The sequence below is a fragment of the Branchiostoma floridae genome, chromosome 1 (genome assembly GCF_000003815.2).
Source record: "Branchiostoma floridae strain S238N-H82 chromosome 1, Bfl_VNyyK, whole genome shotgun sequence".
Classification (NCBI taxonomy): domain Eukaryota; kingdom Metazoa; phylum Chordata; class Leptocardii; order Amphioxiformes; family Branchiostomatidae; genus Branchiostoma; species Branchiostoma floridae.
The window spans coordinates 8207872-8235213 of NC_049979.1; the positions used below are offsets into that span (position 1 = coordinate 8207872).

At 40.9% G+C, this 27342-nt stretch overlaps 2 protein-coding genes and 1 long non-coding RNA gene across 7 annotated transcripts in view; 1 reads left to right on the forward strand and 2 right to left on the reverse strand.

Moving 5' to 3' along the window:
* Positions 1 to 2990, forward strand: part of LOC118419679 (cytochrome P450 2U1-like) — a 6767-nt gene extending 3777 nt beyond the window's left edge. Inside the window, exons 2-4 of the mRNA XM_035826202.1 lie at positions 656 to 798; positions 1005 to 1821; positions 1977 to 2990. Of these exons, the coding sequence (XP_035682095.1) occupies positions 656 to 798; positions 1005 to 1821; positions 1977 to 2167 (1151 nt within the window). The 3' untranslated portion in view covers positions 2168 to 2990. The remainder of the gene's footprint in view (positions 1 to 655; positions 799 to 1004; positions 1822 to 1976) is intronic.
* Positions 2991 to 3507: 517 nt separating this feature from the next.
* LOC118419687 lies at positions 3508 to 4373 on the reverse strand. Its single transcript, XR_004831643.1, has 2 exons — positions 3975 to 4373; positions 3508 to 3916 (listed from the first exon to the last, which is right to left on the reverse strand). It is a non-coding gene; the product is annotated as an uncharacterized LOC118419687 (long non-coding RNA).
* An 88-nt stretch (positions 4374 to 4461) lies between these two features.
* LOC118419771 (kin of IRRE-like protein 1) overlaps positions 4462 to 27342 on the reverse strand; it is a 53665-nt gene continuing 30784 nt past the window's right edge. Inside the window, exons 4-12 of one of the 5 annotated variants that reach the window (XM_035826359.1) lie at positions 24955 to 25132; positions 16937 to 17061; positions 12999 to 13161; positions 10105 to 10359; positions 8311 to 8607; positions 7637 to 7747; positions 7036 to 7074; positions 5329 to 5474; positions 4462 to 4737 (exon numbers count right to left, since the gene is read on the reverse strand). In XM_035826359.1, coding sequence (XP_035682252.1) covers positions 4531 to 4737; positions 5329 to 5474; positions 7036 to 7074; positions 7637 to 7747; positions 8311 to 8607; positions 10105 to 10359; positions 12999 to 13161; positions 16937 to 17061; positions 24955 to 25132 — 1521 coding nt within the window. In that variant the 3' untranslated portion in view covers positions 4462 to 4530. The remainder of the gene's footprint in view (positions 4738 to 5328; positions 5475 to 7035; positions 7075 to 7636; positions 7748 to 8310; positions 8608 to 10104; positions 10360 to 12998; positions 13162 to 16936; positions 17062 to 24954; positions 25133 to 27342) is intronic. The other 4 variants (XM_035826376.1, XM_035826367.1, XM_035826393.1 and 1 more) reach the window with 4 other exon arrangements.

Below are 27342 nucleotides of genomic sequence, written 5' to 3' on the forward strand. Positions count from 1 at the left end.
TTGTAGTGACAGTGTTTTTGACAATATTTTGCCTTTTTGTTGTTATAGTTGAATAAACATGCTGTGGCACATTGACAACGTTGTGTTCCTGATCCCCTTTATTCCCATGTGCAAGGTGGGCGTCTCTGTGTTAGTTTGATTGACAGGTTAGTTAGTACACCCCCAGAAATGGGCGTTACTGTGATAGTCTGATTGACAGGTTGGTTAGTACACCCCTGGAACTATTGGGACCTTACCATGTGGATTTAGTCCCAAAAAATCCAAGCTCCTGATTGGCTGAGGAAAGACGGCCGGGTTCTAAATTTATCTTCGCAATGTTGTGCCACAAAAAGTAAGACACACAATCTGACCCGGCCCAGGGTATAAAGGATGTGTGTGCCAAGGCCGGTTGATGGATTCCAGATGTAATCTTTGCCCTGGCCGGAGTATCAGTTACACCCCCGCTACTTGGGAATCCCCTTCGCATGCCTGTGTAAAAATTCCACAGATGCCTGCGGAATTCTGGGAATTCTTGTCAAACGGACGCACACTATAATGTTAGGCGGAGCCCCTGAGGCGTCCGCCAAAAAATTCTACAAAGACGACTGTGAAAGATTTCCGTCTTTTATCTGCACCACAAAATAATGCCCTTTTTGTGTGGCTTGTTGTTTTACAGGAATCATCATGAAAAAGTACGGTGCTGACTGGAAAAGTTTCCGGCGATTCGGTCTCTCCAGTCTTCGCTACTTCGGTGTCGGCAAAAAAACACTCGAACCCAGCATTCAGCAGGAATGCCGCCGACTTTGTCAGTCATTTGAGGTAAGTCCATATCTGTAGTACCGTTGGATAATGTTTAAAAGGGAACCAGCTGATCGTAATAGCAGTGAGCCCAAATCCCAACAAGTGAAATGAAAAATACTTGACAAAAGTTTTCTGTGCTGATATCAACCAGGGATAATAACTTACCTTACCGTGAGATAATACAAGATTCAACAGCTGACTAACAGGTACACGTTTTATTTTAGGGAATGGACGGAGAGCCTTTCGATCCTTGCCGTTTTCTCCAAATTGCCACCGGCAATGTCATCAATGCCATTGCACTTGGAAGACGGTTTGAGCCGAACGATCCCGATTATCAGGAACAATTGGAGCGGACCGATGTCGCCTTCAAGCTGTTTCTTCAGGCCCAGATTCTCAACTTTTATCCAACCCTACGATACGTCCCTGGCCTTCGTGGGATGTTAAAGAAGTGGAAAGAAGTGTATATCCTTTCAGTACAGTGGTTTCAAAAGATAATCGATGACCACAAGACGACCTTCGACCCTTCCGTGATCCGTGACGTAACTGACGTGTGCCTGCTGGAACTTCACCAAAACAAAGGAAGCAACACCTTCCTGAAGGAGGAAAACACTTGGCACATCGTGGGAGATTTCCTTGCGGCAGGTACAGAGACGACCGCGACGACTCTCTCTTGGGCACTGCTCTACCTCGCGCTCAACCCTGCGTGGCAGCGGAAAGTCCAAGAGGAGCTGGGTATCGTGGTAGGAAGTGATGAAATCTCGCCGTACTCCAGACGTGAGGAGTTGCCCTACACAGAAGCGACCATCCTGGAGAGTCAGCGAATCCGAACCACGGTTCCCCTGTCCGTGCCCCACTGCACCTCGTCCCCGACCAGCCTACAGGGGTACGACATCCCTGCACACACCCAGGTGTGGGTTAACCTGTGGTCCGTCCACATGGACCCTGCCTACTGGTCCCAGCCGGACACGTTCGACCCCGGCAGGTTCCTGGACGACAACGGGAGGGTCCAGGTCCCAGAGTCCTTCATGCCATTCTCCACAGGTATGTGTTGTCATACTGTGACATACGGACCTATTTAATACATTGCAGTTCTTCAACTCCATTTGTAGAATATTGCACATGAAAATTACCATAGATATAAAGCTTGTCGCTGTAACGATTATCTACATTATTGTACTCTATCTATTTATGCACAGGACGAAGAATTTGCCTCGGCGAGCAGCTGGCCAAGATGGAACTTTTCCTGTTCCTCACGTCCCTGCTGCAGAAGTTCACCTTCAAACTGCCAGAGGGCGCGCCTGTACCAGACATGTCTGGAGAGATTGGCGTCACCCTTCTACCCAAACCCTACAAGCTGCAAGCCATGTCGCGCAAGACTTCAATGTGATCTTGAAGAGCAGACCGATAAGAAAATAATAGACGGATGAAAATTAATCGATGTTCTCTTTATGCTCCAAAGTAAACAAGACAATGGTTCTTCGAAATCACAAGGGTTGGATAATGGTAATCTCCAAGCAGATCCTACAATGGCATAAGATAGTACCAAACTGGTCTAGGAGTGTAGTCAGCCAAGAGGTGTCCATTTGCCATGTAGCGAAACACACTCCTAAGCCGGCTTCACTCCACTGCCAGCTTTTGATACTATCTTATGCTACCGTAGGATCTGCTTGGAGATTAGGATAATGGATCTAATCAATTTAAGTCAATTTCCCTTCTTCCTATAGTCGCCCACCCATTCATATGCTGCCAACAAGTGTACACATATGCCTAATTACAAATACAGACATTAAGAATACAGCATTGATATTATATTGCTTTATTGACAACAATGCAAAGACACATACTGTGTAACACACAGAACAAGTAATGTACAGATATGGTGATTGATAAATAAAAGGCTTTCAAAGCCAGATATCAAGGAACTTTTAAATACATGTCGTCCGAAGTGTTAATAATAGAGACATCCCAAATGTGGGCCATGTTAAAATACTCCTATCGCTATACTATTCCCTACAGCCTCTCTCTCTATTTGTAAGCTTTCATGCAGAGCACCTGAATATAATAAATTTGTAAGAATGAAGCTCAAGTCACAATACTAAAGTTGTTAGTTATTTACAAAATGCCATTTACACGAGTATAAAAGTAAATTTGCTCCTCAGGACATGGTTAGGACGCCATTTTCTGTACAAAGCTATAATTCATGTAATACTGAAAATAAGCAATATCTTAAAAAGGCAGTGTCTACAAGCCTGACACGTATTCATAAAATGTCAAATTAAGTACAATTGCCGCAGGACAACAAACTGCTGTCACAGTTCTCTTTAAACTACTCTGCTAAAACATCAGCAAACAATAGCTAAAACATATTTACAGACTTAAGTACTAGCTATGTCATAATTGGCAATTTGATAAACTTATTGCCCGTCTTTCTTTACATTTATGATGTTTGTGCCAGTGTTCTCTTATGCATGGTGCACATAAAATGATGATTAGAATACTGCAGTCATCATGTATGGATTTAGCTACATATTAAAATAGCCTACCTGGATGACGTCCACTGTCTGTGTGTATTGTTTAGGATATAATATGGTCAATGTTTCTTTTGTATTTCAGTTATATAACACATGTCTCTTATAAAGTGTGAAGGAGCATGTGGTCCTGGCATTCAGCTGCACACTAGAAACAAGGAAGTATATTGTCAAAGTTCATTCTTCATATTGTAGGGTGACAACATATCAAATCCAGCGTATATCATATACATTGTTACATACAGTGTATATATGCTATGGGAGAAATAAAAAGCTGCCTATGTCTTGACACTGACAACAGCAGTTGAGTTCACTTTATTGCAGTCTCAGCTGAGCACCTTCTTTCACTTTTCAGAATACATCACTTGTACATAAAAGAAAAAGTATGACTGGAAATGGATTTGACAATACTACAAACTACATATGCAGGATTTTACAAGATGTATAGTAAATTGACATGACAGTAGTACTCACTCTGGCACAGTGTCAGGTAATGTTTATGTAATGACTGACTTACGGACAAAAATGTTGGGAAATTAGCCTGTCATCAGTAAATGTCGCATAGTTATTGGAAAAAGTATTTTAATTCTTACAGATAAATAAGACACCTTTCTGTTCTAACAGATAAATAAGACACCTTTCCGTTCTAACAGATAAATAAGACACCTTTCCGGTTTCAAAGTAATTCTACTTTGTTCCAGTATGAAAAACAAGCCAACCTATTCTTCCCTGCATGTATGTACAGACAACAACACTAGAAGTTAATTGTTCTCACCTGTAAAGGATGATAGGGAGGATAAAAGTAGGTGTTGGCAGCTTGTCAGTATGGAGGGGTAAGATGCAAAAGAAACACAGCACTCTAGCAGCGAAACTACAGGTCGGTGTTGTTGGTTAGACTTTGTAGGACAAAATTCATGGCAGCTCAAATCATAGGCTGTGATACACTATGAGAAGTAGGACTACAATGGAAGAAGCTTTTGTATAAGATCCATTCCACAGAAAATAAAGGGGACATACAAGTACAAGTACCAGTACAATGCATATGTTTGTCTAAGGCAGAATGCAACATAATTTAGCTACACTGTTATCTATTGATGAGTCTAACCAACCTCCTTGGTCTAACACTACTGTGATCAGATACCTTTATGTTTGATTTTTTTGGTGTTTCCTTGTTTTTCACACTACACCCAAAAATACGCAGTACCCCCCACAGACAACATTTCTATACATGAGTCATCATTCTTGGTTTTTTCTGTGCCTCTGACGCTCGTGAGGCACGGGATGCTATGCTGGCCCGCTCATAGGAGTGCTCGCTAACTGCAGGGTAGCTGGAGTAGTTGTTGTATGGGTTGCTGTAAAGGTTTCCGTTCTTGTAGTCCTGGTAAGTTCCACCAGGGGGAGTCCATGGAGGAGGTGCACCAAGGCTGGTCTGGGAAGGGCAAGAGCAGAAGTTCACAAACTTGATCTTTGTACTTCAATGAGATACTACTGAATAACTCCTCTTTTCCACTGGAGGCTGGTGGAAGCTGCTACCAATGAGCAACTAGATATTTGACAGATTGCTCAATAAATTACATTGACAAAAAAACAACTTTATTTCATGATTTGTTTGTGTTTTGTTATCTTTAAAATCATACTTTTGCATCATGTATCAGATTCCAAGTATACAATCAAGAAGTGTCACACAAATCCACTTTGGTCACCCTCAAAAGGGAGTCTCACATAATTGGGTCCCTGATTTGTGTATTTATACATTTACTCTTTTTAAGCCTTTTGTAGGCAGATGCTACCAGTCAAGAATCTATTTCTATATTCTATATTCTATAGTGAACAGCAGCCACAAAATAGTAATCCAGTTCAGTGGGTAATGAGAGATTCACAGTGGCTTTTACCAAAGATATCCATTGTAATGTCTTATCACATTCCAACACATACAAACAGAAACTCTCCAAGTCTCCATCAAAGAAGGACACTAACTTTAACAAGATGAATGAAGGCAAACTTGATGGTGAAGCCTCACCTTTGAGGAGTAGTCCCTATCATCATAGTCAGCTGTGATGTAGTATTTTCTCTGAGGAGGGGGAGGGGGAACCTTGTCCTTGGCAGCCTCGTGGTCCCTGTGGATGATTTCTACCTTCTCCTTGGGCGGGGTCTCCTGGCCATCTGTTAAGAACATACAAAGACATGATTTCACTATGCACATCACACATTTGAAATGTTTGGAGCTCAATTAGAATTTTGTAGTCAGTTTTGCTGATTATTTTTCACCAAATGATAAATACGTAATGGATTTTGCATTCACTTTGTTCCACAATGTCTTAGTAATGCAACATTACCATTGGAACATTCTTTGCTTTTAGGTCCAACTTAAAGTGTACACAAAATAGCATGGCCCTGCGGTATTCTGTTGTACACTGAACTGAAGTCCTTTGGCACTACACAGAAGCAACTAATGAGACCACACAGAGAACTATCAACGAGGACACATTCAGTTGTAATTTCCAAACCTACCATGTCATCTGCTGTGACAGGCTTGTAAAAAAGAGAGAGAGAGTAGAAAGAACAGGAAGAATAGAAGAAGAAACATGCAATGTTTCCAAAGCTAGTGTTGGTCGATATCAATCCTCAATGTTTCCCTTCATCCAAATCCCTATCTCTTTTTAAATATTTACAGCTTATCTGAAATTTGACCTTCTGTCCATGATTGTTGAATGTCCCATTGTAATCACTCTTTAACATTAAAATGCATGGGCTGCGCAGTCCTACTGAAGGATAGATGGAATACAATAGCAGCTTGAAACTCGAAGAACTATACAGGATGGAAAAAATACTAGCACATTGTACCAACAGATAATGGGGTTGAAATTGGCATAGACTTGTACAAATTATATTATATTGTCTAACAACTCCAAATGCAACTTCTTCTTTTGTCATCCTCAATATTGAGGTGAAGTACAAAATGTACCATGTACACGTAATCATCTTCGATTGTATAATAATATTGTTTGGTGCATGTTTCTCGGGCACCTTTTATCTAGTTACTGCTTTTTGTCAGAGCCAAATTGTCCTTGTTCAAAGCAATTTCAAGCCCAGATTATCTGTTGACACCACTACAGTAGTCACTCAGAGAAGTCAGGTAGCGAAGAAGTTCCTAAAAGAATAAAAACAAAGTCATAATGAAGAGAAAATAAACCCTGGAAAAAAGTAGGTAAAGACAGTGAAGAAGGACAGTGTTACAACAAGATGTTGTTAGTTCTTGTTTGAGGATAGATGATTCAGGACGAGTGGGAGTACTGGGGTTCACAGTGGAATTATGCTGTTGCTTTCTACAGTATTTTGGAATAGTCGTCAGGGATTACAAATTTCCATGGCAAGGAAACAAGAGTTCCTGAAATTTTAGAAAGGGAGGGGGGCAGTATATGCTACCAATGAGGGCCATATACCAAGGCCATAGTGAAGGTACCAATTGATAAGACCAAATGTATGTGGCATTTTGTAAACTCAATACTAATTCTTATGTGAAAGAATTTTCATAACAAATTTAGAAGTAGACATCGTTTAGTAGTTGAACCTTTATCACAAGGCACTCTGGGACCAAAAATGCAGCAAGATCTCTCACAAATTTCCACTTTGAACAAACCCTTTGGAAGAGACAGGGAGAAAGCAAGAAAGACTACAGGCCAGCAGGAGTTGTGCAACTAACAAAGGGAAAACCAGGAATGCTGACCTCGAACTTCCAAGCGTGTAATGGACTCATTGCTGGCACCTGTGAGATGATGGGGCAGGTGAACATATGTTAGGTAATACACTGGGGTGAGGGTGGACAATAACATGGGTACATTGGAGCACATAACAAGTGGGTTTATCGTGACAATCAACTTGTTAAAATGTTGTTCTAGGTTCTAGGGAGGGGAAACCCATGACATGTGTTTATGACATTACCCACCATTCATACATGTATTTACTGTTATAATAACATGAACAGAGGGGAAGATGCAAATTGACAACACAGCTATCGTAACATCAACTCTCGTGTAATAATACTGCCACATCAAGAGAGCCTTCTTGAGGCTGTTTTGAACACCTAAATATCTGAAGTGTACATGTACAGGATTATTGATGCTGCATTGGTATCACTGAAAATCATTCTGAATCCATGCATTTTTCTCATGTGGCAGTATTATGGCATCCGGTGGAATTATAGACAGTTGATGTTATCTCATTCTATCATAAAGCTCACTTTTCCATCTATACAACATTACAAATGTGTCTCCATCCTCCATGAATGACCATATACCAGCAAAGACAGTTAACATGGGTGATCTCACCTTGCTTCTTTCTTCGCCTGTGACAGAACACAAAGACCAGCAGGACGATCACCAGGATCAGTACCAGCCCTGCGACTGCACCTCCCACAATAGCTGCCAGAGGGAGTGGCTCTACAATTGAGGAAGAAAGTTCTGTCAGGATGTACCTGGTAAAACTAGCCAGTATAAAACTGTTTGGGAGAGGCAAGATACACAAAGGATCACTGCAGAAAACATGAATATATATCTGATGGTACATCTCCTTTATGAGTTCAAATTGACAGTGGCATTAAGGTATCAAAATGCGTTTCAATGGGAAAACATTTTCTCTTTTACGTCCTTACAAGTAACACTTGTTACTAACAGGAAGCTGATTCAATAGTGACTGATTCTTTGCTATGACTCAAATTGCCCATTATCGGTTAAAAATATATCATAGTTGCATCATACAGATTTCCATACATGTACCAAAACTGATATCAAGATGCATGGCATTCAAACACCTTAAAGTTTAAAACTGCAATACCCAACTTCAAGATTACTGTGTTTGTGTACTGGATAGATAGATCATGTGACATCTTTGAAACATCCACATTTGTGAGTGAAGGTCACACAAATGTGGATGTTTCAAAGATGTGTGAGTGAAGGTCACAAGAATAACCTTCAGACATAACTCATGGACAGTGACTGTGTACCTTTCTGTCTCAGTGTGATAATCTTGGACGTCAACCCTAGTCTGTTCCACACCGTGCAGTTGTACTCAGCAAAATCGCCAGCCTGCACTTTAGAGACAGTGAGCACACTTAGCCTTCCCCCATGCACATCGCGCTGCTCGGCTGTGAAGCGGCCTTCTGTGCCCGTATCCAACATAATACCATTCCATGTCCATGCCATGCGGGAGGGAGGGGGGCTGTTGGAGGACAGGCACTCGATTTGACCTTCATCACCACTGGAGGCATACTGCACTTCAAAACTGGAGATTATGGGAGGGCCTAAGGGGGAGGCAAAGGCAATGCATATTTTATAGCAAGGCAATTTTGACGATGTGACAAAACACAATTTCACATACCTTGACAGACAAGTCCGGTGGCTGCCATGACAGGACATGATACAAGGCCACCAGCAATGGGTGGGAAAGACACAGAATAGCAATGAGAGACTCAAGGTCACAAATAAATGAACAACATAAAGTAGAACAACATTAAAATAGTACATGTGTATTGATAAATGTACAGTAGTTCCTTACATAGAGTTACATGAATGAAACTTTAAATATCAAAATGAATTGACTTCCATATTCATGAGAAATGTTCTGATGTTTATTTCTAGTTGTCTTTCTTTCATTGCAATTTCTCTAAGTCTGTCTAATAGAATTGAACAACAGGAAAGATGGGAAAGGCAGAGGCTACCCTACATCCGTTTGCAGATTAACCTTTGGGAGACTCATGGAAAAGTGTGGAATATGATAACTTCTACCAATGAGGTTAAAGAGGAAGAAACCAATTAGCTCCAGCACAGAAGATAAAACAACAGAGATACCCGTGGATTTTATGGTAAACACATAATCTTTCTTCCTAGGAAATGCTCTAGACTACTCAATCCTACTTTTATCTTTCATTCTAGGCTGGCGCTCTCTTATTTGCAAGTCCCAGACTTCCCGGCACATTTGCGACCCAAGCACTTGTAGCAGTAGAAGCAGGTCAGTGCGAGTCACCTGTTAGCAGAGTCAGTCTCTTTAAAGATAATGGCACTGCCTGGGGCGAGGAATGCACCTCCTTACATTTTCTTCATTTCCTGTGTTGGTGACAGCACCATACGGAATCCAACTGGTAGCTGTTAGTGTTTACTACAGGTTGTTAGGCACAGGTTTTAACTATCTTTGGTGCAAAGCCGGAATCCTATTATCCCCTCCAAAGAAGGCAAATGGCAGTACTTTTTGGGTTATACCCTAACTATGTGCACCTGTTGTGTTAAGGAGTCCCTGGTTTCCTTTCAGCTCCCCTTGGCAGACGCTTAATACTGATTTCCACAAGGGAATCTTGCAGTGATCTTCACAGGTCAAACAACTATTTCTATGCCTTGTATGAATCTTGAGCAGAAGAATGTAGTTTTTACAATGACATTAACAAGCTGAACAAGGATCATCCTAAGCCTTATCACAAAACCATTTATCTTTATTAGAAGGCAACTGTTGCAAAACAAAGCCGTTTTCTTGTACCATCGTGGTGTGTTCATTGTCACTGTTATCATTAGTTGGTCTTGTCATGTTTTCAATCTCTGCACTCCTGCCATTCATTTAGTACAAATGTACTTTGAAGTTGAAGTTTGATGCAGGCCTAATGCATCCTGTGTAAAATATGATGGTTCTGCGTTTTGTATCCTTCTGATCAGTTGTCAAACCTTGGGAGTTAAGCATCTATGGAGGCATGCCAATCTGATACATCACACAGGCGAACAAGACACGGTTTGTTCATGAACTTGGGGCTCACCGTTGACGATCAGGACCACCTCTCTGGAATCTTCCCCTGAGCCGGGCACCACGGCGGTGCACTGGTAGGTGCCGGAGTGGCTCTGGTCCACGATGGGGAAGGTCAGCGTGTCCCCTGTGCCCAGCACCGAGGACGAGCCCTTCTTGGTCCACATGATGGTGGGCGAGGGGTTCCCGCTCCACTTGCACACCAGGGTCGCCGAGGTGCCCCTGTCCACGATCACCTGTCCGGTCGTCTTCAAAGGTTCTGGTCCATCTGTGCAGAAAGAACATGATATATGAAACAAGATATAAAAAACTGGAAGTTTTCCTGCCATACCGTTGAAAGCTGCTAGGACCCCTACCCACATACCAATTATCCCAATTATCATAAGGAACTATCCATAGCTTCTCGTAGTTATGCTGCCCACAAACAGACATAACACACAAATGGCACGGAAACATACCCTTCTTGACAAAGGTTACTATCCAGTTTATGGATACGTACATATATGCTCCACATGGCACTAACCCCCCTCATTATCAGAACCAGCTAAAACTAAGTTTTGAATGGGTCCTGTGACATTTTGATGGTTTAAGTAATTTGATTCAACAATCAGTAACATGTTTGAATCAGCCCAAGATTTATACCTCCATCCCTCAACCCCAACAAGAACAATGGATATCATTCATCTATAACTGATTGTCATCTGTTTCATGTTGAACTCTTTGTTGAAGGAATAAATCACTACATTATCAGCTGCAACAGGTCTTCAAGGTAATGGGCACTTCCTGCAGTGTGCAGATGTTGGTCATAGTGTACTGTAAAATGAAACACTGATGATGTGTAACTGATCATTTGTATTACATTTGTATTGTCCCCATAGTTTTGGTGTTTGATTGAATAATTCACTAAAATGCATATTTTCTAGTGATGACAACCACACAAAAAACAGCAACATAAAATCTGACATGATGCTTACTTCCTACACTGCCCCTTTAAGAAAAAGTTCTAAAACAGATTTAGGCTAAGAAATCAGCAAGTCTTGTTTCCTGTGCCCTGATGTCTTACTCCTTTCCACACTCTGATCCCTGTGCCCTCGATTGGCGCCAAGAAGGGAGAAATCTGGTGTGTGTGGAGTGTACAGAACAGCTTCTCAGGCCCAGACAAGATCTGTGGGATTTATCAAACTTGTCAACCCAGTTGGTTGGGACCACCATGTTGGCAAACAACAAACAGGCTTCCCTCCTCACTTTCAAAAACAGCCTCTTTGAAACAGAACAACTGGGTTTCCATGCAAAACATAGATGTCGGTAGGAGCAAAGTAGGCTGTACTTACATGTTTGGGGCATTTTATGGTTAACCACATATATTGATTAACGCTTCCATTTATTGATTTTGCTTTAGTCACTAATTTAGTGTGTCAACGATGATGAGACCTGTTCCAGAAAAAATTCTACAAGCAACTTATGCCTTGTAACTGTTCAGCTGTGTACAGCAATTCCCACCCAACAACATGGAGACATACATGGCAAAGTTACCCCTAAAACCTGCCAGGTTTGGCCCCTGACAGGATCTACATGTAGGAGTCACTCTTATCTTTTCCCATTGACAGCACTTGCTCTGACATCACTCTAGATTTGTATACATAATGAGGTTTAATGTATTTACAGCCTGAGCTTCATCCTGGTAAGTTTACTGGGGCTTTAATACTATGGCGAGGGGAGAGTATGGGAGCCACAATAAACTAAACCAGGATGATACTCAGGAGTCAGGCCAACACTATATTCTTCAATTTCTCAAAAGAATCTAGACAAGTTTGAGTGCTTCTATTCCAGGTATTATAATATCTGTGAGCACTTTATCCTAGCCAAGCATTGGCAACTCTACATTCAAAGGATTACTGGTTCTGTTCATCAACCTCTGGAATGAAGAATATTATCTTTACTCTAGGCCCTGGCAAGATGCCCTAAATCATCATCATCTGATGCACTAGATAGTCTTGGAGTGACAGATAAGACAGGACTGTTGGAAGTTAAACCATTTAGTGATCTTGTCCTGGCAGCAGATGTCAGCCCCAAATAAGCCAAACAAGACCTGGATCACGGGACACCCATGTAACAAACCTGACCTACACATGATTCAATAAAAGGATGCTCCACTGCCATGTAATTTATAGTTTGGTCTGGGCAGACCTGTCCACAAGGTCAGGGGTCATGTACTTTCTGCAATGGCATGGCCCCCTGTGGACTTTTCTGTGTGCTGTGGTGGTGGGAAGGTCTCAGGACACTGACCCTAACTCTCACTTTCCATCTGTTGTGTCTACTGGTGTAGCCTCCATAGCAGGCTCTCTGGGCCTTTCTTAGTCTTTCTATGGCTCTTAATATTTATGGTGTCAGAAACATGCAGTGTCATCTACCAGCCGGCAGTACAAGCGACCTAGTTCTAAAAGAAATGGCCAGCAAAAGTGTATTATGAGCTGAAAACATACCTAGACAGCCTGCCATGGAGGCTACTACTATCTGGACCAGGACATACATGTACAGTATCTCTGCCATAACATAGCTGATGGAGAAACTGCCAAGTAAAATTATGAAAATATGTCTTTTTGAGTTTTAAATCCCTGTTGCTAACAACTGCAAAATTTATCCCACAATGAATACTAATAATCCAAGGAGATGTTGATCCCGCTTCTCCATAGGAATCCCTTCTTTCAAATTCTTGTGATGCTGATTCACCTGAGTAAATATTTATTTTCAGCAGGGACCTTTCTGTTGAAATAAACTAGGACATAATTCATTGATCAGCAGTTTTCATCTTGTGTTCTGTGGGCCTTGTAAACATGCATGTCTAAAACACGGAGAAGGCTTTGTACTTTGGGTGGTATGATTTGAAAAAATTAGCAGCAGACTTACATTGCACACTGAGTGTGATGTTGGCACTGTTGGTGCCCACTGCGTTGGTAGCATCACACGTGAAGACCTGCAGGTTGTCCTCCCGACGTACGTTGTTCAGCCGAAGCACCTGGCCGTTTTCACCTGCCAAGACCACACCGTTCTTCTTCCACTGATAGTTAACCTAGAGAGGAAATGGAATCGTTGGTTAAAATGAGTCCAAAGTTTTGACTTCCGACTTCATGTTATTTCATGACTAAAAACAACTTATCAGCAAGACAACAACTAAATCAATGATACCAATACAAACTACTTGTTCAGACATAACTATGGCAAATGTGTATCCCATAAAAGATTTGTTTGAAAGGAAGGTATGAGGTGGAGGTGATACTGGTTAAAGGATGTACATGTACTGTAAATTAATTTACTTTTTGGTGGCTTTCTTTTGTGGTAGTAAAGTATTTATTTTGTGGTGGCAAAGGAAAGTCTTTTACATTATTGGTTGAAACAATTTTGTAGTACAGTAATGTTACAGTAGTGTTTCATAGGAAAGGCATACTGGTTGACGTGTGTGTGATTAATCTGTAGTGAAGAGGTCCACCCCAAAACAAAACCACCTCACAATTTCAGGATTTACAGTATTGCAACAGTGTTGGATTGCATGTTAAATGGATAAGTTTGGACGCCATGTGTTACTTTAAGACCAGGGGAATAAATTTTGCAAGAATAATGAGCGCCCTAGCACTTGATGGAGAAAAAGCAAATACAAGGGAACAATCAAAAGCAGTAAAATTCGACACCACACACGGTTCTTTGTAAGGAAGAAACTGTGGAACCCCATGTGTATACTCCCTTTCCCTTGTAATGGAATACATGGTCATGCTGAATTTGGACAAGCAAGGCATGAAACAGTGCCAACCAGATCTATAAAGATGCATGTATTGTGTGGTAAAAGGAGAATGTCTCTGCATGGAAAGGAGAAGTCAAAGGTGAGAGGAAATGAGGCAGTAGTGGAGAAGGACAGGACACACAGGGTTGCTGTATGCACTAACTTACTAAGGAGCATGAGTAGTGCAAAGACATGTTTTCAATGCTGATGAGAGGGAACAAGATACTAGTAGTTGTACCCTGTTGGGTGTTGTTTTCCATATTTGGGTGTTGTTTTCCATATTTCCATATTTCCAAATTTGGGATATATTTTTTGCCATGGCTGCTGTTTTGATTTAGGATAGAAAATGGTCATCATGGCAAATATACATGAATTTCACTGTGCACTTATTTGAACTGAATCTTTTTCTCCTGATGGCTATACCATATCATCCTTAAATTTCACCCTTTTTATTGCCCAAGATATTTCTGACTTTACTTTGAGGGACTGCCAAGCCTTCGTGATCTAAACTGTTCCGGTCCACCACCACCCAGCCACAAACTGTTTTTCAGGCCACCTTTTCGCCCACTTCATGACTTACACATGAACATCATGTGAGAAAAGCTTTCAGAAACGTGACTGTAGGCACAGCTTCTGAATACCTGCAGCTTTTGGGGACAAGTTTGACTATCCACATGTTGTGCCCCTGGTCTTTAGGGATGCGATTTCTGGTAATGTTCCTCAGATGTCTGCCTACAACAATTCCTTTCCAGTGAAGTCACCTTTGGGAGTTGGTTGGAAGGAATCCCAATTCCAAATGCAGATGTTGGCTGGGGGTGGCCATAACTGTCTACCCACAGTTAACAACATTAGTCACAATCAATTGCTTTTGTAGTCTCCAATTTCAGGGTAAGGTGACACCGAAAGAGAGTGCAATTCTTGGATTTTCTATACAATAGAAGCACAGACAGAAAAGCACAAATACTTGGATAAAGACCACCCTCAGTAATTGATTCTTGATTGTCAGAATTCAAGAATGATATAAATGACTTTATTCATGTCAAACAAGCTTTAGAATAAAGAGACAAAGCAACTTTAATACAAAGGTGTTTCAAAAGGTGGAAGTAAGTGCCTTTATGTTGAAAACTCAAAACATAATTGAAGCTACAGCAAGAATATAAGTGGGAGCATTTCAGTTCAGCGTATTTCAGTTCAGCAGTCAGAGTGAAATGCTGGATTAACACCAGACAAACCTGTTCAAACCTTATCCTATGTCTGTGGCTTGTAAAACACAAACACATGGAACACAATCACATCAGTGGGAACAAAGGTCATGAAATGTGGACAAAATGAAGTCATGATGAAGACAGACATGAATGATAATACTTAATAATCTCGTTTTCCAATTACATTATTTTCTACATGCTCATTTAACTTGTACACATATACTGCCATCTATTCTAGCATGCATAATATCAAACTGACTTGAAGATCTGTGTAGTAAGTAAAGTCTGTTCTCTGTCTGTAAACATACTGAAGTCTGGATCATCATTTTGTTTTACTGAAACATTTGCACATACCATAGCTATTCTAACTTATAATACCAAATTTACTTGAAAAGCATAAAATCATTTTGGTGAGATAATGTCATAACAGGTGTAAACTTTTCTTTTGGTTTCTCAAGTTTAACAGTTACTTCATTCTGTTGGATTATGCTTTTGGGTCATTCTCACAGAAAGGTAGAAAAAGAAGAATGCTTTTGATGTGTGTGAAAATGCCACACCCCAATTCCCAGACATCATAATAATAAATTGACTGAGTTTGGCATTTGACCATGATGGTTTTGAAGACAAAGACATGATTGGGACCAATGGTTATGGCTAGTTGTGATCAGTTTGATATCATATGTACAGTATATGACACTGGGAGAAGAGTAATGAGATCAATGTATTCATAGATAACAGAAAATGGAAACTTACGGTAATTTGATAGGTATCATACTGATAACAAGTGGCAAAATGTAATAAATAGATATATGTGGCAATATATTGTCACAGAGAGTAATGAACTGCTTTGCAAATGACAAGGGACAGAAGTCTACCCACATACGAATATTTCTGATATCATCGCACCTGTACTGTGCCATCTACTGAAATAAACTATGGCAATGTACCTGTGGGCTACTTAAAGTTTTCCATACCAGAACAAAAAGGAGTCAAAGGTTCGTGGGAAAGGGTTTTTTCACATCTCTGTTCGCATGCTGACATGCTTACAGGCATGCATGTAACTCACAGTGGCCTGTAATTACGTCCTGAAAAGGGACAGGACACACAGAATGTTTAATAAGCAGTTTGTAGGAATCCTGTCAGGCAGAGTTATCGTCGCGGCCGCCTTCCCTCTCTGGGGGCAGCACAGCTACGCTGGCATGCAGACAACTGCCATGCTTTGATGTGCAGGGCATGCTGGGTAAAGGGTTCCCCGAGGCTGAGAAGGTGTTCTGCAGTGTTTCCCCGTATCAGAATTATTTCGCTTTGCGATGGAGCAGAATTTGGCTCCTTTTTAAAACTTCATCATAACCCAAAAAACTTTTTACAGCATCTTTCTGTCTTTAGTTTTGTTCATTGGAATGGGGTGTTCTGGACCATGGCAGATGCTTCAGTTTCAAGCAAACTCTAATTGTTGGAAAGTGCCAGTTTTAACTCAAACGTAATTGCTGATAAAAAGGCTAATGGGGAAGAAGGGATCCAGAAGAGCTTTTCGACTAGAAGTGAAGTGACTGACATGGACGCCTCTGTAACACCCTGTGAAAATCCTTTTCTATTTATTCAAGTGTCAATCTTGTGTTCTGAGGAGTGCTTAACCAAGACATGGCTTGAAGGCATCAGGCGGACACCTTTTGGACGCCTTTTAGTCGCCAGGGAAACACTGCATTGGACTTGTTAATTCAATATACAATGTAAGTACTGATTTGTGGGTGAAGACTGAACGACGTTACCCAAACGTGGTGTGAGTGGTTTTTACTTTCCATGCAATTTAGCTTCCTCTCAGCCTGCGGAGAACGGAAAAGAAAAGAACGCTAACTGTCACCCACGTCATTTCTGGAACCAGATGAGGATCGTACCTCTCCAGGGTTAGCCCTGGATTCACACGACAGGCTGACTGAGCTGCCCTCCTCCACCAACGGTGGGTCGGACTGCACCACCACCACAGGTGTGTCTGCAAGGACGAAATTAAAATACAACATGTTAAAAATTAAATACATTCTGGGTTAGAAATTCATTTCTGCAAATAGGTATGCTCACCCCAAAGTAGGAGCTGAGGTATTTTGCTAGAATATGCTGTGTACTTGTGTACAATGGGACGTTATTGTAGGGGGACGTTAACACAAAATCTAAGATCAGTTGCAGAGCTCGAAACACATGCATGTGCAGCCAATGTTTTGAGCCCTGGCATTGGGTATCATTGCTTGGTTAGCCAAGAAAGTCTACCATGTCTGCTCGAAAAGACAAAAAGTTGATATACAGTTGTTAATGACCGTGAGAGTTTTTTTTTTGGTGCTGACTGGAAAGTGATAACTTTTAACAACCGCTGACTTGTAGTTGTAATTTGTCTGAGTTTATGTGCCTATGTCCAACATTACTTATTGCAGTATAAATCAAGGCCCAGTTAGATTATAAATTTATTTCTGGGGATAAACCAAGCTCCAAACAATCACAAATACTGGTGTTTTCTTTGGCCAAGGTAGCACAGAGGAGTCTAAGCTGAGACTCAGGATGATGCCATATTTACTTACAACCTGTCCTCCCCACCCCATGAATATTGTACCATTGCTCACATGTAGGTCTTTGAGCTAGGATTTCATCAAGATAAAAAGATATGGAGTCCTTTCATCAAAAGGTCTTTATTTCTAGTTGGAATGCAGGTGAACCAGGGGAAATCTTTGATCTCTGATTCTCATGATGGCTTCAAAGATTGGCATCCTTCTGTCACACACCTAGGATCAGGGATCCATTAGTGCTAAAAATGTAAATAGATAAACAAAATTGAAGGTAGGAGCACAAAGCCTCAAGTCAGATTTATGCACATTTTCCTTCCCAGCGAGCAAAGGCTGGACTTGCAGATCTCTGCAGCTGGGACTGGAGACATGACCAGTATTTTCACACATTTGATGATTTTTAATAATTCAAAAGGGACTAGTTAGAAGGTTTATCCAAATGCCTTGCCACCCACACACTCTGGAACAGTTCTCTGAAGAGATTCCCAATAGCTCATTTACAGAGTTTGCCTGTGGGTGTCTGATTATCGGGAATTTGCATCTACAGTTTCAACCAACTTCATCTCTTACATCGAAGTTAAGTAAAAGTTGAAGGACTCCAACAGTACTTTTTCATAACCATCTTTCATCAAAAACATACTACTGTAGCCTACCTCTTTCACATCCCAAAATTTTACCGACAGGATTGAAATTAGGATGAGAAAGATGCAAAGACTTGTATACATCAGCATGAAATCACTTATAACTTAAGAAAGACATCTCATTGTACATGTCATAATGTGGGTGTCATCTGATAAGGAAAATGTGTCATCTGATAAGAAAAATGCTTGCTGCCCTTCTCCCCATTAATGCCAGTTGGTTGTTAAGAACAAGGGTCTAGTGAAGAATGTACTGCCACCAAGCAGGTGAGCCACTTAAGTTTTTACTTTTACTTCATTAGAGCTATCTATTCTAAATCCTTCCTCTCTGAGTAATTCTAATTTGTTCCGTTTGTTAGATATTGCATTCATGCAAGTAAAACACTTCAGTCTTGATTCATTACAGTGATGATCATTTTAACAACATGTATTTAAGTCCTTAGCCAAAATGTAATTACCATTAGTTTGCTGCTTAAGACTGTATTCATGCAATTGAAGCACTTAAAATTTACTGGTCATCTACTGTGTTGCACAGCATGTATCTAAGTCCTTAAATGCTAATCACCTACTCTTTGCTGTTTGCTCAAGACTGCATTCATGCAGGTGTAACACTTAAATGTTACTTAATTACTGAAAGAGTGCGTCATCTTAAATCCCTCTCTGTATCTGTAATACTCATTTGTTTGCTGTTTGCTTACGACTAATGCAGCCCCGCCCATTGAGCATCTCTCCCTCCAGGGCAGATCAGCAGGTCTCTCCACCAGATGTGTCTGCAGCTACAAATGTGCGTCATTACTTTTAATGAGAAATGCCTTTTCCCCCATGCCTTAAATCTCCCATAGTTCCTACAGTACAGGTATATCTATATTATCGGAACATCTGCAGACCTTATAAGGTATGAGATGACTTTGCAGGTCACTTGCAATAAATCTGCACTTCAAGGCTTACAGGTGTGAAGTGATAACGAGAAGTACACTTTTGTCATGTGTTGTCAAGTTTATCTACTGGGATGTCACTACAGAAACATTGATTTCTCAACACATGGGAAAATATACCCTACACAAGACCTCAGCTTGCTTCAAACCTGCCAAAACCTATGATTATCGTCTTGACGATTACTCTGTGCCAGTATTTGCTGATGATTATAGATACACTTTACTGGTGGTGCATGGTAGTCTAAAAATAAGTGGTATCAGGAATAATCCTCATGTTCCAACAAGAAATCCAGGTGTTGACAATTGAAGATTTTTCCTCCTTAACTTCACTCCCCCTGGTTACCTCAAGCATAACCTTTGGGCAGGATTACATGACTAAGGTACCTGTACAATGGCAGACAGAGATAACGTGTGTCAGGAATGCTGCCATGGATATCTCAGCCATCATTATTTCAATTATAGGCTTTCCATTTACTCTTTTTCTGCACGATATCTTCGGAATGGACAACAATACGGTCCAGAATATTTTGGTGCCAATCAGATTACAGCACATTTTAAATTAAAGGACACGAAATATAGCATGTCTGTAAGTTAAAACTTATTCCCACTTGCAATCTGTATTACACCCTGACAGACATTATTCAATTTTGGAAACTGTTTGCTAAACATCGTTTGATTTCATGCTTGGTAAAAGGAAAAAAGTGTAAAGCTTGCCAAGTCCCTAATCATACAGAAGTGGTTCCTCATTAAAATGTTCGACTAGATTTCAATTGGATTAAACAAACCATTAATCTATTGTCAATGCAGATAACCATCAGATGGTTGGTCATCCAGTCAACATAGCCTTAGGCAACTGGGTATATATGGATAGCAGTTTTCATACAAAACAGCATGGGCAGACGAGTTGCAAATTTAACATTGATAAAACTTTTTTACTGCCTGGATGACCTTCTCAAGATATCTCCCTAAGCAGGTCCTAGAGTAGCATAAGATAGTATCAAAAGCTGCCAGAGGAGTGAAGCCGGCCTAGGAGTGTGTTTGGCCACCGGGGCAAATGTACCCCTCTTGGCTGACTATACAGTCACTCCTTGGCCAGTTTAGTACTATCTTATGCCAACATAGGATCTGCTTGGAGACTATTCTCAAGATGCAGTCCTCCCACTTCCTTACGCATTTTGCGCTGATACAAAGAACAGTTACCTACTTGTGGTGAATTAACACTTGATTTGTGGATGTTGCTATGCCAAAACCTAATATTCCTTTGCAGAATATCCAGAATCCAGATCATGCTGTCTAAACTGTTTCCTTTGCAAATGATTGATCTGTTCATATCTCTGTTGCAGGTTTCTTATGTATACACAAGTATTGGATTTGTCAACTGAAAGTTCTCGACCTTTTATCTTTGTCAAAACACACATGTGAGAACACCTGTTCTCTTACCTTTAGGCAGTTTTGCCTGACTATACATACAGATCCATCCATCCATCAGTTCGCTCCAGCCTATCCATCGACTGATGGATGGATGAGTCCCTCAATAAATCCATCTGCTGAGGCCATCCATTTTTCCATCCATCCATCTTGGGCTAGCTTCATGTTTGTCCCCCATTGCAACACCTGTTTCCATATATCATGGCAAGCCAATAGCTTTTCTAAAGCACCTGTCGCCTCAAGGAAAGTACCTCCCTGTACAGGTCAAAAAAGTCAGCCAGAATAAATTTTTCTCCGCACACTGCTTTCCTAAAATGTACAAATGTAATTCATTCACAATGACGCTTCCCTGATTATGTTGCTGGGGGCAAAATGTTGTCTTCATAAAAACAAAGCTTGTGTGACAGGATGAAATGACCGATTATTATGTCTTCTATGTAAAACTAGATTGTGCCCAAGGGAGAGATTACACCTGCCATACTGTTCTATGTGTGACATGTCCTACAGGTGGAAGAATGTATCAATTTTCTTGCATACTTTCATGTGACCACTTAGGAAACAAACCTGAAAAATCAAGCAGGACTCCCTGTCAGTGTATTTCCACTTGAACATTTGTATGTAATCATGTATTATCATCATCCTGTGAGCCTTATTATCAACATTTTAAGTCACTAAGAAAGGTTTTATGTCAGTTATTTCTACTTGCTTATAAGCAAATCCTTCGTCCAAACTTTAGAAAACTATGATTATGAAAAAAAACAATCCTCTCATCTGCCCTCTTTTCTCTGCCATATGATATGTCTGCCTACTGCAGTGCCTAGTGAGTCATGTAAGAAGTAAAAAAACAGTCTTTACGAGATTCACAAAATTCTGCCAAGTCAACCTCCCAAGTAGAAGAGCTTGTCATGGCTTCCTTCCTACTAATGCCCAAAGTTGATGCCCAAAGTTGATATGTTATGTGCAGGTGGAAGAAATTGGAAAACCTATCCTTTAAAATATGACGGTCGGAAGTTCCCCTACATTAACCCTGCCAACAGAGGTTGTGGGAACAGTGCCAGGCATACTCCCCTGCACATTCTCTTTCCCTACTGACCTTCATTCTCCCCAGCTACCAGTTTTAACACCTGAAGTGTCTGTTTCTTTGTCAGGTTTACGACAGTTTTGTCTCTTTTTCTTTGTAGAGTCATCAGCAACCCTTTCACTGAATGGTACTGATACCCCTTAGTAAAGAGAAAATATATTGCCTGTTACTTTTTTAATGCCCTGTTCTATTATTGAAGTTATCCTAAGAAAGTTGATGAAAATCTGAGACAAATGCAGACCCTTGTGTCAAACCTTCTTACATAGTACAATTCAGTCAAGTCAAGTAAAGTCAAGTCAAGTGAACCATATGGTATGTAAGCACACTTGATTTGGGACTTATTTCTCAAATACAGGTAAAAAGAAGACCTTGCAGGGATGTCAGTTCAGCAGACAATACACTTTGTTTACAGAGGACAGATCCTTTTGTGATCACTTCCCAATTTCCAACTAAGGTCAGGGTAATGTTTATGTTGGGCACAGAGGTCTATACTGGCAGCAGATTTTCCCACAACTTTCAGGTGCCGTAATCAACTGGCCCGTGAAGCTGACAATGTGTACTGATCTTTTACAGTGCAGTAGATATCCGGTTTACGAGGCAACCTGTCACCAGTCTGTTGGAACAAACATGCAAACAACTTACTGCCTCAAGAGTTTAATCTTTTGCTATACATACTAGCAGGGTTCTCAGAAAACCCACAATACACATTGATGTACGTGTATCTCCCTTCCTCTCCAATAAAAGTAGGGAGTGTGGACACTGTGGTGATCAGTTTCTCTCACAGGTGTTTAAAGAAAAGCTGAGGCATCAGTCTCAGCTGAGACATGTAAGCAATCACAGTGGGTAATTATACCTCAGAGGATTGCTCCACCAGAGTTTGAACTAACCCGATAATCTCTGTTTATTTCAACTCATTGACTTCCCAAAACATTCTCACAGCTCAGGTGTGGCACCAGTCAACAATGACACCAATCTGTCCATCCTTTCATCATTCAATAGGGTGGAAATAATCTCTTTCCTGACCAAGGCTTATTAAGGTCCACCAGAAAGGTGCATACCTGTAACTGGAATAACTATAATCTGACTAAGGGAAGTGACATATCACAGGTGGATCATCCTGTCATACCTAAGTATTTACTGAACTGACAAGAAAGCTACCTTTTGTTGGCTGCCTAACAGAATTCAGAATAAGGGTAGAAATATCCACCACCACAACATTACAAAGTTTGGCATACTAAATGGTGAGCTCAAGTCTTTTCATCCCTTGTCAAGACCGGGGTGAATGGCGGTGGACATCCTGTCACACCAAAGTATTTACTGGATTGACAAGAAAGCTACCTTTTGTTGGCTGCCTAACAGAATAGGGGGTAGAAATATCCACCACCACAACATTACAAAGTTTGGTATACTAAATGGTGAGTTTAACTGCTGTTTTCATCCCTTGTCAGGATAGGGGTGAATGGCCCATCATGTACCACAGCAGCCTTACAGGGCACACAACAGGCCCCAAAAGTCTTCCAAATCCCAGAAGGAAAAGCAGGTGAAACTTGTTCTTTACAAGCACAAAGCTAGGCAATGTTGACATCTACCACATCGTGGCTACATACTGCACATTGGAACATATTTTCAGAGTTGATTGGCTCCCTTGGGTCTACTTATTGAATCTTAATTCCTAATTCTTGAGAGGTAAATCCTTGTGTTTGTTGGCTGTGATGCTTCTTGACATAGCTGACCTAAATCCAGAGTGCCAGGATATCAAGCTCCTACCTTTAGCCAAGAATCCTCAGCATTTTCCTTGGAGCCTCCCTATCAGCACTATTCCCCAGATTCAGTCAGCGGCACCATAGTCTTTAGATTTTACAGGACAGAGGTGGTAAGGTGTTGTCTGTGACATCTTACTGACATAGGCTGTGTGGATGGCCAAGACAGGTATATTTGGTTTGGTTTGGTTTGGTTCAGTTCAGTTCATCCTTGCAATACAGATTTTCTCTCCCAAAATCCAGACATATAGCAAATAACAACAGCACTTTCTATACCTCCCCATTATGTTTCTGTACATTGGTACAATAGCCGACCTAAAGTCAAGACACACCTATTCACTTCTCTGTTATTCACTTCTTATTCAGTTCTCCCAATGTCCATTTCTGTCTAATTCAATTTGGAAGGTTGCACATCACGTCTTACTTTTCAAGGCTACAAAGGCCTCTTTTGTCTGGTGTTGAAATATGTCCAAACATTTTTAAAAGGCCAAGGGAATGGATGTCTGACAAGTGGTAAGAACCTTGGCATAGGGAGTGATTCTCCTCAATAAGGCTCTCACCTCTCTTCAGGGTATAACCCCTGGTATTCTATAGGGAAAGAACTGCTGTTGGCCAGAGGACCTGAAACTCCCTCCTTGCATGCCCTGCAAAATACAGGTCGAAGGGCAAATACAACTACAAGGAGGACACTTACACACAGAATGCCTCTCTTGTTCCAGAAATATTTCTGCAGGTGTTTCTGTGATACCCTGGGCCATGTTTATAATGACATCGCTTTGCACATGTGCAGAGGTTATATTTTCAAGGCCGCTTCATAATGTTGTGGTTGGCAGATACTTTAAAGCCACGTCCAGCTGAACAAATCAAGAAACTGCCAAAGATTTTATTGATATTTCTAATGTACTGACTTTCCTGTCAGTGGTGCTATTATTCTTGAACTCTTTAGTGGCCAAGTTCTGACTTTGATACTTCATGGTGTATTTACATTCATTCCTGTAGGCAGAAAACTGTGGGTGCCTGTTTGGGTCTGGGAGCGAGCCAACACAGTTTAAATAGAAACAGTTGTAACCAAAACATAAGATATTATGGCTATGTGACAGGTGTGTCCTTGAAGTTGTATATTTACTTAAATTACACATTTATCTTGTCTTAGGTTTATTTGGGGGTCTACCAAAACAGCTTAGTTTCTGACTAATCTAGTTTAATTCCTTCAAGCTGCTGAAGACTTAACCAGTATTTTGAGAGAACACGTTGTATTTGTAGCATTTTGCTAGACTGGTTGGATGCGCGTTGACATACTTGTGGGAACAAGTTATTACACAATTCTGTATCACACAATAAAGTTCTGGCCAGTATTTTCTTTATATTGTATTACTTGAAGAACCTAAAGCTATTGAAAATGCACTTACCTGTAATCTTGTTACAGCTATAATACACAATATTCAAACACATGAAAAACAAAAATTCAACATTTCCACTCCCAGCCACTTACGTTCCACATTCAGCTGTGTGGTTGTCTCCTTGTTTGCATCCATGGCGGGATTGCTGGACTGACAAGTCAGGACCTTTCCGTGGTCATCTACTGATGGGTTCAGGGTCAAGATGCTAACCCCATTCTTCCTCTTCTCCCCAGCATCCTCAGTAATGTATGTGATACCCTCAGTGATCTCCTGCAAGGAAAATGTATATTTGTTGAGCTGTTGATGTTTTCTGTCAGTCTGGTCCTTTTTTAGTTTTGGAAACAAAAGTAATCAATGAACAAGAGCAAAAGGTGAACTGCTGATTGATGAGCTGATACTATGGAGACCAAAACATAGATTGTCTGAGGTGGAAAACCTCAACAAACTCACATTGATCAAATTGCAAGTTGTCAGATTCATGAAGAGGACCTAAAACATTATGGGTGAGCAGAACCATTGGAGTGCTGGAGTAGGCTGAGTACGGGTATGCAACTCAAATTGATGATGATGATGAACAATAGTATATGTTTATTTCGTAAGAGAAACAACTTTGTTCTAATTTTTAGTGGACAGGATGTGAAGCTAAGTTAACTCAAATTACTCCTGGAACCACGCATTTTGGCTTCGGTACATGGTACAGAATTCCTTTCAGACTTACGTGGGAGTCTGATGAGTGTGATCCATCTTGTTCTTTACCAATATGGTCACAGGAAAAGTTGGGAAACTCAATATGCCTGGGATTGTCATCTGATTTGGACAATTTAAGGCCAGAGTTCCCCAGTTAACAATGCTTGCCTGTCATATCCAGATATAGGTTTCTGCCAGCCAGTTAGGCTGTGGGTGATCTACCTACACACAGTAACAAGTCTGCGGGGACGTGGGGTCCTGAAAGGTTACCGCTTTAAATGGGGCTGAGGCGACTAGGAATGAGTCAAACAGGCCATCTTTGGACTTTCAAAATATGCCCATTGTTCGGCATGTAACATTCATTAGGACCTCCCCCCATCACCTGCTATGAGCTAACAGACCAGACTACAGAGCAGTATGGCACAACCCCTGCCTTCCAGCTGTTGTGCATTTCCAGTTGCTGTAACCAATGAGATTGGGGTTAAAACAGGTCTTTTGCCAGCTGGTAGTTTGTCATCCATCTTTACACATTACCCTCCTACTTAAGGTATACTCTCTCGCTGCACTTGTGTCAAGCTTGCATCACTGCGTGTGAAAGATACTCAACGAATTTCAAAGATAAAGAACAAATTTTCCTCCTTTTTGCGTATTTTGTCGTCTTTTAAGCCATACTTTTTTGTGTTACTCAATATCTAAATTATAAAAAATCGGAGAAAATAACAAAACCAGTGACGCAGCGAACGAACACCGCAGTGACGCAAGCTTGCAAGCAAGTGCAGTGAGAGTGCACCTTTACTGTATTGCAAGTCACTGACAAAGACAAAACCCCAACGGCTTGTTACAGAGGGAGCCAGGAGCACCAGGACAGGAGCAATGTGACCAAAAATCAATAGAGCTGAGTCAGCAGACCTTGACAAAGATAAATGCAATCTCCTGGGGAGTTTATCTTTACCACAATCCTCTGAGGCATTTAACTGAAGCAGGTGTATTGATTTTTCATAAAAGTCTCCTTGACCTATTTGTGAAGACAAGTCAAAGTCGTGAATAAAAGTAGGGTACCATGGGATACAATGTATGTTGCTACATTCCCATGCTCTCCTAATACAAGGGCTTTTTTTCAGAGACATATTCGTATATTGTCATCTTGCCAAAGGTGCACAAATATATGCAAAAACTTCACTTTTGTCTGGCTACACATTCTATAAGTCTGACTTATATGCCGTGATTATGCTGTGAGGAATAGGAGATGAGTGAGACACTTTCTCCTCTCTCGCAATTATCCAGAAATGGACCAGATGATCAAGCTGAGCTCCCAGCCATTTAGGTTAGAATACAAAAGTGGCAGGTTTGTTAAGTTAAACTTTTCCTTCTGAATAATTCACCACAGCTTTCAGTGGACAGATAAATCTCAGGCTTTGCCAAAATTGGTATTCTGCCAAACCATATAAATTGGACTCTGAAATCAGCTGTTCTTTTCTGTAAAATGTGACAAACAGTCATTACCTTGTCTACCTCAGTGTGCTATATTGGATGGTCAAAATAACAGCTTGGACCTGTAAGCAACTGCACTGCTGACTTTTGTGTCACCTTTTTCCCAAAGGAGGAAGTAGTTTTCTGTGATATATGTGTTTACCACCATCTGAGCTGCAACCATATCACTTGACTTCAGATTATCTTTCACTATCAGTTTCTCCTCTTAGGCGCGATCTACACACAGTTTTTCCCGATATTGGCGAGCCTACTACCTCTCGCCGACAGCTTTTTTTCAGCGTCTAGATGCAACTACTATATCG